This window comes from Pseudonaja textilis, chromosome 4, assembly GCF_049901715.1.
Source record: "Pseudonaja textilis isolate UNSWEBS1 chromosome 4, rPseTex1.2, whole genome shotgun sequence".
Classification (NCBI taxonomy): domain Eukaryota; kingdom Metazoa; phylum Chordata; class Lepidosauria; order Squamata; family Elapidae; genus Pseudonaja; species Pseudonaja textilis.
Window position 1 is genome coordinate 87,260,323 of NC_141993.1, and position 12,765 is coordinate 87,273,087.

At 46.3% G+C, this 12,765-nt stretch overlaps 1 protein-coding gene across 2 annotated transcripts in view; it reads left to right on the forward strand.

Moving 5' to 3' along the window:
- ECE2 (endothelin converting enzyme 2) overlaps positions 1 to 6,055 on the forward strand; it is an 85,873-nt gene extending 79,818 nt beyond the window's left edge. For both annotated transcript variants that reach the window (XM_087933610.1, XM_087933609.1), the window contains 3 exons: positions 29 to 219; positions 825 to 920; positions 5,750 to 6,055. In XM_087933610.1, coding sequence (XP_087789736.1) covers positions 29 to 219; positions 825 to 920; positions 5,750 to 5,926 — 464 coding nt within the window. In that variant the 3' untranslated portion in view covers positions 5,927 to 6,055. The remainder of the gene's footprint in view (positions 1 to 28; positions 220 to 824; positions 921 to 5,749) is intronic.
- Positions 6,056 to 12,765: the final 6,710 nt, after the last annotated feature.

A 12,765-nucleotide genomic window follows, 5' to 3' on the forward strand; every position in this document is an offset into this window, starting at 1 on the left:
CCCAACAAAACCATTTCATTCCTTCCAGGCCGAGAGTACGACAGAGAAGGCAACCTGCGTCCTTGGTGGCAAAACTCATCCCTCGAAGCCTTCAAGAACCGGACGGAATGCATGGAGGAACAATATAGCAAATATCTCATCAACGGAGAACACGTCAACGGCAAACAGACATTGGGGGAGAACATTGCTGACAACGGGGGCTTGAAAGCTGCTTACAACGTGAGTAAGCCCCGGGGAAACAAAATTGTCCACCCCACTTAGAACAGGGATCTCCAACCTTTGCTGGCTGAGGAATTCTGGGCGTTGAACTCCACAAGTCTTAAAAGTTGCCAAGGTTGGAGACCCCTGCACTAGAACACATACTGTATCATGGGGAGCAATCTGGTGAACCTCAAAACTTCTTCATCTGAGGTCCCAATTCCTGGAGGGAAGGGGCAGGATTCACACCCTTCCTGAATCTCAGAAGACAGATGTCCTCTGTGGGGTAGTGGTTTAAGAACTGACCAGCTGCTGCAATGATGCAGTGATGGGAATGAGTCAGCAAGGGTTTTGGGTTTTTTTAGCTGTTATCCCTTTAAGAGCCTGTATAATAAGAAGAGGCCCTGTTAGGGCCTCTCTCTCTCTCTCTCTCGCTGTGTATTTTTCCTTGCTGTAATTGCTGATTTTTTGACCTCTGCCTATAGTACATGTTTGTACAGTATATATTCTTTTGTATAGAAAACCACCATTTTTTGACAAATCTCTATTTGCGGTTATTGCTCCTGGGTTGTCTCATGTAGTAAAGTTGTGCGCACTCTGACATGTCCCCCTTGTTGGTTTTGCAGGCTTATAAAGCTTGGCTGAAGAAGAACGGGGAGGAGAAACACCTCCCCTCCGTTGGTCTTACGAGTCACCAGCTCTTCTTTTTAGGATTTGCCCAGGTAAACACTTTGGGATGTTCTTGCTCTACCTACTGACTGTTCCCCTTTTCCTGACCAGCAGTCTTAAACCTGGTGCCTCCCTTGTTAACCCTTCAAGCAGGCCTAAAGACCAGAGGTAGGACTTGGAGGAGGATGATAAAGGTTCCCCTCGCACATACGTGCTAATTATTTACGGCTCTAGCGGGCAGTGCTCATCTCCATTACAAAGCCGAAGAGCCAGCGCTGTCCGAAGACGTCTCCGTGGTCATGTGGCCGGCATGACTAAATGCCCGAAGGTGTACGGAACGCTGTTACCTTCCCACCAAAGTGGTCCCTATTTTTCTACTTGCATTTTTTACATGCTTTCAAACTGCTAGGTTGGCAGAAGCTGGGACCAGTCACAAGAGGTCACTCCATTACACGGTGCTAGGGATTCAAACTGCTGAACTGCCGACTCTTCTGATTGACAAGTTCGGTGTCTTAGCCACTGAGCCACCGCGTCCCTTTTATGATGATGTTATCCACCGTTAGATTACTAACCATCAGATTGCCAACAACACAAGTGAGCAATCAGACAAGGAGACCCAAACTCGTTGATAGCCTCACATTGCAACGAACAAAGACACAGAATAGAATTCTTTATTTAGAATAGAATTCTTTTATTGGCCAAGTGTGATTGGACACACAAGGAATTTGTCTTTAGCGCTTATGCTCTCAATGTAAATAAAAAGAAGAAGAAACAATACATTCATCAAGAATCATAAGATACAACACTTGGTGATAATCATAGATTACTAAATAAGCAACCAAACCATACTAGGAAACAAATAAAACAACATAAATCGTAAAAGATACAAGTAACAAGGTTATAGTCATAAGTGGGAGGACATAGGTAATAGATAGAAAGATGAGAGGAATAATAGTGATACAGTCTTAATAAATAGTTCGATCATGTTGTGGGAATTAGTTATTTAGCAGAGTGATGGCATTCGGGAACAAACTGTCCTTGTGTCTAGTTGTTCTGTCTGAACATACGTTCAATTTCGCAGCTACTAAGATTGTTGGCAGTGCAGGTACAAAAATAGCCAGGGAAATGATTGAAGCCTGGGAACCGAGCCCCTTGTCAGTCAACTGGAGTGCAGATTTACCATTAGCTTATAGGGTACTTAGGAGCCAATTGCTGCCATTAACACACCAAATAGAGGTCGCCACATAAATACAATGCATAAAATAGCCCAAAGCACCCATTCCAGCTTATCAGATACTTGTAACTTCCTTCAAGCAGTCACTAAATGAACAGTCACTAAGTCAAGGACTACCTAGTAGGAGTAACAAGAATCAGTGTCTTGTGGCCCAAATCTGGCTCCCCTATAGCAAACAAATCAGAATAACAGACTTGGAAGGGACCTTAGAGGTCTTCTAGTCCGCCCCCCTGCTCAGGCAGGAAACCATATACTATTTCAGACAAATGGCTCTTCTTTAAAAACTCCGCTGTCGGAGCTTTTACAACTTCTGCAGGCGAGTTGTTCCACTGATTAATTGTTCTAACGCTCAGGAAATTTCTTCTTCTTAGTTTGCTAAATCTCTCTGAAGATGCAACACGGATTTCTTAAGATGACGGGCTCCCAGCAAAAGATTGACAGTTTGTTGGGCAGCCCTAAACAAAGGCAGGACCAGAGCTGATATACCTTTGGTCCAATACTTGCCAAGACAAGGCAAAGAAGGCAGACAAGGTGTAAATTACAGCCTGACAGCAGAATGTTTTTGACGCGAGGTGACCTTCTTCTTATTTATCCCTTCTTACTAGGTCAGCGCGACAGCTGTATTAAATCTGAGATATAGTCAGCGAATAGAAACAGTTGGGATTATTGGGCTGTCTGATTTCTATCCCTGTTACCGCTTAAGGTCACTTTGGCTTGCTGTGAATGTTTTCTTGCAGGGACCCTTTGTGCAATTCACACATACGGGTTTGGTAGTTGAATTTAGCCGATATGTATGTGGGGTGGGGTATCTTTTCTATCACCGCCAGTGGGTTTGAATGCTTAATGCAGCTCAATATCAAATAAGGAAAGCCAGTTTGGTCTAGTTGGGAAGGTACCAGGCTAGAAACCAGGAGACTATGAGTTCCAGTCCCTCCTTTTAGGCATGAAAGCCGGCTGGGTGACTTCAGGCCATGACTAGGAAATTGGGAGCTCAAGTTCCTCTTTAGCCATAAAAATCAACTGGGTAACTTCGGGCCAATCGCTAGGAAATTGGGAGTTCTAGTCCCCCCTTTGGCACAAAGGCTGGCTGGGTGACTTCGGGCCAATGACTAGGAAATTGGGAGTTTTAGTTCTGCTTTATCCATGAAAATCAACTGGGTGACTTCGGGCCAATCACTAGGTAATTGGGAGTTCTAGTTCCACCTTAGCCATAAAAATCAACTGGGTGACTTTGGGCCAATGACTAGGAAATTGAGAGTTCTAGTGCCCCCTTAGGCACGAAAGCTAGCTGGGTGACTTTGGGCCAATCACTAGGAAATTGGGAGTTCTAGTTCCGCTTAAGCCATAAAAATCAACTAGGTGACTTCAGGCCAATCACTAGGTAATTTGGAGTTCTAGTTCCACCTTAGCCATGAAAATCAACTGAGTGACTTTGGGTCGGTCACACTTTCTCAGCCCAATTCATCTCACAGGGTTGTTGTTGAGGGGATAATAGGAGGAGGAAAGTGTATTAGATACGTTTGCCACTTTGAGTTAGTTGTAAAAATGATAAAGGTAAGATAATAAATAAATAAATACATAAATAAATAAATGGTTCTTTCAGTGGCACTGGTCATTACAGGTAGACCTCAGTTTAAGACCGATCACTTACCGACTGTCCAAAGTTACAACACATTCTGAAAATGCTTATTTACGACCTTGTTTCAAAGTCCTGACAGTTGCCCCCATGGTCTTATGACTGACTGCCTCTTTTGAGAGCTTGGTGACCAATCTGCACTTACAGCTTTTTAAAAAAATCTGTAATCAGAGTTTTAAAAAAAGGTGTGTGGGGGGGACACCAGTGGTCCCTTATGAGAAAATAAACATAATCACAGCTTTCCGGAAGTCCCCCTAAACAGAAACAGCACTGCTTCCCAATAAATGTTTAATGGTCCACGATCAACAAATGTCCTGCCCCTCCACGGCAAACCAGCGACCAAGGAAAGAAGATTCACAGGGCGTCTCATTAATCGGCCTTACTGCCAGCAAAAAGGGGAAGGTGGCAGTTTTACTTGAAAACAGAGCTCAAAAACAACACTAGATTTAATTTATTAGTGAGTAATTGAGGAGGGTTGTTTTTTGGTAAACTGTCTTTCCCATAGATTGCTTAATTGCAGGACTGAGCCCCATTTAAGGAATAAGGTTCAAATGTCACTCTTTCCTTATTTTCCTCCTTTTGCCCTCCAACTTCGACAGTTGCGACCACGCAGTACGACCACAATTGCACCCAACATTTCTGTTGCTAAGGGAGACACGGGTTATGTGAGTTTTGCCCCATTGTACATCCTTTCTTGTCCTACATGTTCAGTGAAATCACTGCAGATGTTAAGCTAGGAACCGGTTTGTGAAGTGAACATGGCTTCCCTGTTAACGTTGCTTGTCCGAAAGTTAGCAAAATGGGGATCCCGTGACCCCGGGAACACTGCAACCGTCATAAATACAAGTCGGTTGCCGACTGTCTTGAATTTTGATCACGTGGCCATGGAGGATGCCGCAACAGTCGTAAGTGTGAAAAAAGTGGTCATAAGTCACTTTTCCAGGGCTGTTGTAACTTTGAATGGCCGTTAAATGAACTGTCATGCCCCTGTTGGAGACTGACTCGGAGGGAGAGGAGGAACAGCTGACAGGAAGTGTGGCTCCATAGGTTGTGGAGGAGGCCGGGGAAGGGCAGGGGCCGGCTGGGCAGTCAGAGGAAGACCCAGGCCCATCCCCTCTCCATCCTAGGGCAGGCAGGGAGGAGAGGATAAGGGAGAGACGTGAGTGGCATGGTCTATGGGGAAGGAAAGGGCCTTATCCTCTTCATGGGCTGCAGCTGTGAGAACTGAATAAGAGGACAGACATGCGCATGGGCCAGTGCTGGAAACAAAGCGTGGAAATATCTCTAGTCTGTTGCTCCTCTCTGAGTTTGGCGTCCTTCCCAGTGTGTGTTCCGATATCTGTCATCTTTGAGTCCTTATCTTGCCTGGTTCCCTTAATTGCTTCAGTGTGGTTTGTGCGGTTCTTTACTCCTTATAATTTATAGGCATTTTTAGTTTAAACGGCATTTCCTCTTCGTAACTGCTTGTGGGGTTGTTTTTTTGTCTCCATTCAGGGATATTTGGAGCTTTGAAGCAAAGTGAAGGAATAAAAGGGGCTTCACCTGTTTTTGTGACTGTTTTTATTTTGTATCCCACCCTGTTGTAAGTCGAGGACTACCCGTCTATCCAGTGGTGGGATTCAAATTGTTTGCCTAACACCGACGCACAGCTTTCCCCACATCAGCTGAGGCCTGCGGCGCCGATCAGCTGAGAGGATAAAGAAGACGGGTGGGTGGGAGGGCCAATTCTGCACTTTTCTCTTCCTTTTTCCTCTCAGCTGATTTGGAGGATTTTTCCCCTCCTCTCAGCTGATCGTCGGAGGCTTTTTTTTACTACCGATTCAGTCAAACCGGTCTGAACCGGTCGCATACCACTTCTGTGTATATCTCTACTCCCAAATCAACTTAGATGAACTTTGGCTTCCTCTGACCAAAATCAGCCCTGTTTGTGCTACGTTACAGGCATGCCGCTCAACTCATTTGACCTCCTCCGCATAATTAGCGCTCTGCTAACCCTCTTCTCTCTGATGCAGGTGTGGTGTTCTGTGAGGACCCCGGAGAGCTCGCACGAGGGCCTGATGACGGATCCCCACAGCCCCGACAAGTTCCGGGTCATCGGCACTCTCAGCAACTCGCGGGACTTTTTAGAGCACTTTGAATGCCCGATAGGCTCTTTCATGAACCCTGGGAAGTACTGTGAAGTATGGTAGGGAAGGAAGGAAGGAAGGAAGGAAGGAAGGAAGGAAGGAAGGAAGGAAGGAAGGAAGGAAGGAAAAGAGGGAAGATAGGTGGAAGGAAGGAAAGGAAGGAAGGAAGGAAAGTAGGTGGAACGGAGGGAGGCAGAAAAGAAGGGAAAGAAGGAAGACAGATGAAAGAGAGGGAGGAAGGAAGATAGGTGGAAGCGAGGGAGGTGGAAGGGAGGGAGGAAGGAAGATAAGTGGAAGGAAGGAAGGAAGAGAGGTGGGCGGGAGGGAGGGAAGGAGAAAGAAAGGAAGGGAATAAGTTCCATCTCTCACAGTTCCTGTACATACATCTGTCCAGCTGTCCCCCTGCACAGTCCTGATGACTTTGAAGCACTTGGCAACCCTGCCTGGACATCTTCAGTTAGTATAAACTCTTCTCTTTGAGCAGCAGGACAAAGAGAAGCAGAACTTCTTGCCTTCCTTCCAAGACTACTTTTCTTCGGTCAGGAAGGAGCAATCCACGGAGAATCTCCTACTCGACCTCTTCGGCTTTTCTTCTCCTCTCCAGCTAACTCAGGGGGCCTTGCCTCTCCTTTGCAGTGCCCTGATGCCATTTTTCTTCTGCTTCTCTAGATCAGCTTTGCAGCTTTGCTGTTGGGGGGGCGGGGGGGGAAGGGAGGGGGGGTAGGGGAAGATGGGTCTAGGAACCACACCGAGGAGGATGCCTTTGCTCGTTGAATCTCCAGGCCGGAAGGCGTCTCTCTCTCTCTGGATTCAGTGGAGTGTGGGGGTTCCAACTACAGCTTCCTAGGTTGATGGAAATTACGGATTCCACGTGGAACCCCTTGATACCTGACCCTCTTAACATAGATTCCCAGAGAATCCTACCAGAATCAGAGCAAAATCCACCCAGTAGTCTATCACCCACGTCATGGTTGTCCCAATGGTGCTTTCCCCACCCCTCAAAAAGGTTGTGAAGAAGCTTCTTGGATGAGAAGCGAAATATTTTCCAAGGAGAGAAAAAAAACCCCAAGAAAGCCCATTTGTCTTTTGGAAAAAGTACCTTAGGGACAATCCACTCAGTTTGAAAGATTTGTTCCCAACACGCCAAAAAGAAGCTTCTGAAAAGGTTACAGGGAGAACGGGGAAGTGTAATCCTACGGGATCAGAGCAGTTTAGCAGATTTCATCCCAACAGGCCAACAAGACACTGTGTTTCCCCGAAAATAAGACCTGGTCTTATATTTTTTTTTCACCAACAAAAAAAGGTACCAGGTCTTAGTTTCGGGAGGGTGTCTTCCACTTGTGGAGGAGGCGCCAAAAGCCCTGTCCAGCAAGAGCCCGATGCCGGCCCACTTCTTCTGTGGCTGCTTGTGCGTTGCCCCCAGCCTCCATTTTGCTGTCAGAGGCCCTTCTGGAAAGCTCTCTGCAGCTGATAACAGAGTCCGGATTGCGGTCGCAGAAGTGGGCTTGCAAGGCAAGGCAGGGTGTGCGAGGCCTGGTAAGTAGAGCAGCTCCAACCCCCATTCCCATCCTAGCTTAATTTTTACCGGTGCGCCTCGCCTCACCCCTTGCACCCTTAACTAGGGCTTATTTTGGGGGTAAGGCTTATATTGGGCACGTGTGAAAATCAAGCTAGGACTTACTTTCGGGGTAGGTCATATTTTGGGGGGGAAACACGGTACCTTTGAGAAGCTTCTTCCACTGAAAACAGGAAGAAAAGGCGTAGTTGTTTGCAACAGGGATTGCAATTACTCACGATTAGAGGTGTAATCCGGGATACCCTACTTCTGAAGGCATCCCTTAGCTAATTGCCAGGATACAGATCTGTCTTTCATGCTTGTCTTTTTCATGAAGCCACCTCAATTAGTTGCTGTCATGATCTCCTGCGTGGCTTATGGGTTAAGAGTAGTTTTTTTCAAACGGGATTCTCTGAAAGTTGGAATGAGTGCCTTGGAATCAAAGGAGGAGAGAGAGAAAAGGATCTGTCTACAAATGATTTGGAGAAAAAGAAACTCCCTGCAAGAAACTAACCATTTTCTTTTTGGAGGAAAATGTGAAAAGGGTTTCCCTCCACCCCTTAGTCACTAAACCAAAGTGCAGTGTTTCATAGCTTCAGCAAATTTGAACAGTGCGAACTTCAATTCCCAGAATTCCTCTGCTGGGGGGGGAGGGGACGGCAAGAACCTTTGGGACAGTTGGCCTGCCAGGGAATTCTGGGAATTGAAGTCCTCACAGCTCAAAGTTGCTGAGATGGAGAAACACCCAGGTTAGGGAAAGAATAGGGCTTGTCAGCTGACATGGGCACTGCGTGAATTTTCCTATTCTGTTTTATTTTACTTTATTTTAGTTTAAATTGAATAGATTCCACCGTTTGAAAAAAAAAAAAAGTTTGAAAAACTCCCGGGTCAAAGTCTAGCTAAGACTGGGAACATCCCACAAAAGCATTTGTACCCATTACCCGGGTGCAAAATCAAAGAAAGACTGACTATTTTTTTCTACCAATCAAGCATCCAAAGAAGAAAACAAGGGTTGGGCACAGACTATTCTCTGTCTTGCTTCTTTCTGGAGCAAAGTCCTTCGTGTTACGTCAAAAAAGGGAGAGAGAGAGAGAGAGAGAGATTGTACACCTGCCGAAGCACAATCCCACCCAATCACTGTGGAAAGACAAACTGCCTTTTTTCCCCCGCTAGCGTCGCATCTCCCCAAGCTTCGTATCCCCTTTTCACAATACGGAGGTGGCCCCCTCGATCGGTTGCTAGGAATCCCGCGCAGATGTAGGTCACCCTATTCAAAGCACACACAGAGAAAAAAAAACAAACAAACCCCGTTATCCCAAGGAAGGTTTTGGAGTCTGGCAGGAGACGGGAGAAGCGAGAAACGAATTCGAACTCGCTTCCGACGCAGTGTCATCCAACCCTTTCCCAAGCTCGTGATCGAATCAAAATTAGCTTGGCTGAGAAATTCCAAAGTCGCTCCCATCTTAATTGAGCTTGGTGGAGATTAGTGCCTTGGATTAGTGCGATGTGTGTGTGTATGTGTGTGTGTGTGTGTGTGTGTGTCATTCGGGGTGGGGGGGAGGGAGGGAGGGCTGCTGTTGATGTCTTTACTATTAAAAGCACTTTCCGCTTGACTGTTTCAAAGTGGACTTCAAAACTGTGTGACAAAATAATAAAAAACAAAACTAGACAAATCCATTTGAGACTGCAGCACTGTTTCTTATTTTCAGCCTATTAGACGGGGGTGGGATTCGACCGGTTCAGGCCGGTTTGGGCGAAGCGGATGTTAAATTTACATCTGTTTTGCCAAACCAGTAGGTGAACTGACCGGCTGGCCCCGCCCAACCCTCCCCTCCCAGGAGTCTCCACACGGCCCATTTTGGACTCAGGTCAGTGCAGGGCAGAGGCTCTGGGAGGGGGAAAAAAACAGGCCGAACCAGAAGTTCTGGAGGTCTGCAAACGGGCCTGCTTCCAGAGCCCGGGGGAGGCTGTTTTCGCCCTCCCAGAGGCCTGAGGGAAGCCTCCGGAGTCTGGGGAAGGCGGAAAATGGCCCTCTCGGATGTTCCGGTAGGCCAGGCCTACCATGGCCACGCCCACCCAGGAACCGGGCAGAGAACTGGTTGCTGGGCAACAAAGCTATTAGGCAACAAATCGGGAGTGACTCTAGTTTGGCAGTTTAGTTACAGGAGATCCGATTGTAGATTTGTTCTGAATTGTGGCTATTTAGCCCTGCTGATATTCCCGTTCCCTATCTGAGCAATGGTTTTAGGCTCCAGGGCGAGGCTGATATTACAGGATTCTTTCCATTAAAATATATATTTTTTTAAAAAGAACAAAACCTCAGAGTAGGAAGCGATATATTAGAACCTAACTACAGGTACTCCTCAACTTAGGGCCACAACTGAGCCCAGAATTGATGTTGCTAAGTGAGAAATTTGTTAAGTTGTCCCATTTTATGACTTTTCTTGTCACGCTGTTGCGAATCATGGCAGTTGTTAAATTTGTAACACGGTTGTGAAGTGAATCTGGCTTGACAGGTTCTGAATTTGCTTTTGAAAAAAATCACAAAAGATGAAATTGCAACCATTATAAATATGAACCAGTTGAGCGGTGCGGTGGCCTAGAGGTGGAGCTCTCGCCTTGCAATCAGGAGGCTGTGAGTTCAATCCTCGGTAGAGGCAAGTATTTCTCTCTCTGGGTACACTGGGAATATATCTGCTGAACAAAACTCTGCATTGGTGACAGGAAGGGCATCTGGCCATTAAAACACTCAGCTCCATTCGGTTACCAAAGACTCCACCCTGCAAATGATTATGGGGTCATTAAAAGAGGATGATGATGATAATAAATATGAACCAGTCGTCAAGCATCCAAATGTAAATCACCTGAACATGGGGATGCTCCAATGGTCATAAGTGTGTAAAATGGTCCTAAGTCGCTTTTTTCGATGCCATTGTAACTTCAAACGGTCACTAAATGAACTATTGTAAGTCAAGGACTACCTGTACTGGGATTGGAAGGCACCTCGGAGGTCTTCTAGTCCAAACCCTGCTCAAGCAGGAGACCCCATGCCCGTGATGGCGAACCTATGGCACTGCACATGCATGCCCTCCCCGCTGACTTTCGGCCTGTTTGAGGCCTTTTCCAGCCTCCCAGAGGCTCGAGGGAAGCCTCTGCAGCCTTTGGAGGCCAAAAAAACAGGCCCGTTTCGTCACTACCGGTATTTCCGGAAATACCAAAGGGGCCCATTTTTCGTCCTCCAAAGGCTGCAGAGGCTTCCTTGAGCCTCTGGGAGGCCAAAAAGGCCTCAAACAGGCTGAAAGTCAGCTGGGAGGGCACGCATGTGCAGTGCAGGTAAGGGGGGCATCGCGCACGCATGTGCAGTGCAGGTAAGGGGGGCATCGCGCACGCATGTGCAGGGGGCGTGGAGGGGCGCAAGCATTGCCTTCTGGGTGTTGGCACATGAGTGCGCATGCAATTTTCAGCACAGGAGCCCCAAAAAGGTTAGCCACCACTGCCCTATGGCTATTTCAGTCGAATGGCTGTTCAATCTCTTTTTAAAAACCTCCTGTAATGGAGCACCCACAATCTCTGGAGTCAAAGCATTCCACTGGTATTGTATTAAGTATTTATATTATTATATGAGGAAGAACAGTTCCACTTTAAGATTCTTCTGACATGTAAGTTTTCTTCGAGCAGAGAAGTTTCTCCACCACTCTGTCATTCAGTCCAGAAAAGAAGTTAAATCATTGCAATAATGAAAAGCAGAGATTTCTTCAAGTGGTCTTGTGCAAATCATAATCTCAGCACTCAAAGAAAAGTCAACTTAGCTTAGTGATAAAGGCCATGTTTGGTGTGCAAAAAAATTAAATCCTGCCCGTTCCACTTACAGTCTATTGACTGAGACAACCTCACTTCAGTCATGTTGAGGATGTTTTCATAAAGATGACCATACCCTCCTGAGGTCCTTACAAAATGTGTGTCATGCCCCTGTCGGAACCTGACTCGGAGGGGGAAGCTGAAGAGCTGACAGGGAGTGGGAGTGTGGCTCCGTTGACTGTGGAAGAAATGGGAAGGGCAAAGTCCCACTGGGCAGAGCAGGGGAGAGGTACAGCAAGGGAGACGGAGATTAGAGGAAAACCCAGGCCCACCCCCTCTTCCTCCTAGGGCACACAAGGAGGAATGGAGAAGGGAGCAATGTGAGTTGTGTGGCTTACAGGGGAGGAAAGGGCCCTGATTCCCTTCATTAGCTGCAGCTGGGAACACAGTGTATAAAACATGATCAATATCGTTTTAGACAGTGTATAAAACTAGATCAAACGTGAACTAGTATCGTCGAGGTTATGTGTGTTCCTGGCATCTTCCCAACTGTGTGAGATTTGCCGTGTTTTCAAGCCTGAAATTCCTTCTTCTGCCCTGTCAAGTTAATTACTTCAGCTTGCTTTGTTTGGATTTTTAGTTACAGTTTGTACGTACCTTGTTTTGGACTGAATTTCCTCCATTTAAAGACTGTTCCTGGGAGAGTTTTTCTCCAGCTGAAGGTAACCTGGACATTGGGGACAAAGTTGGAGATAATAAAGGGGCTCTTATTGCTTATTTGACTGTGTTGCCTTTGTGCCACGCCCCGGGTCATCACAATGTGTTCCAGTCCAAACCCTACATGGTTAGTTTCAGTTAAGCCCAGATGGATTACCGTATGGAACAGATCTCTGCTAAATTGCAAACATGAACATGGCTCGGTAAGCTATCAAACTTTGATCCTGGATTAGTCTCCTGAGAGGAACACCGGCAAGTAGAATGAACAAGTACCTTTAGTAAAATGGTAATGCTTAACAGAATAACAGAGTTGGAAGGGACCTTGGAGGTCTTCTAGTCCAACCCCCTGCTCAGACAGGAAACCCTATACCATTTCAGACAAATGGTTGTCCAGTCTCTTCTTAAAAACTTTCCAATGACAGAGCATACACAATTTTTGGAGGCAAACCATTCCACCGATTATTTTTTCTAAGTGTCAGGAAATTTCCAGTGTTGGGAGTTCCCACAACTTGTGGAGGCAAGCAGTTCCACTGGTCAATTGCTCTCCCTGTCAAGAAATTCCTAACCACCTGAATTTTGATCACATGACCACAGAGATGCTGCAACGGTCATGTGAAAAATGGTCATAAGTCACTTTTTTTTAGTACTGCTGTAATTTTAAATGGTCACTAAAATAATTGTATACCTTAAATCAGAAAATGGGTGGGTTGCCGTAATTCAGGAACCAAGTACACCATGCTAGTGAATGCTGTATAGCTTTATTTATTTACAGATTAGCAGAATTGGAAGGGACCTTATAGGTCATCTAGTCCAACCCCAGCCCCGCCCAAGG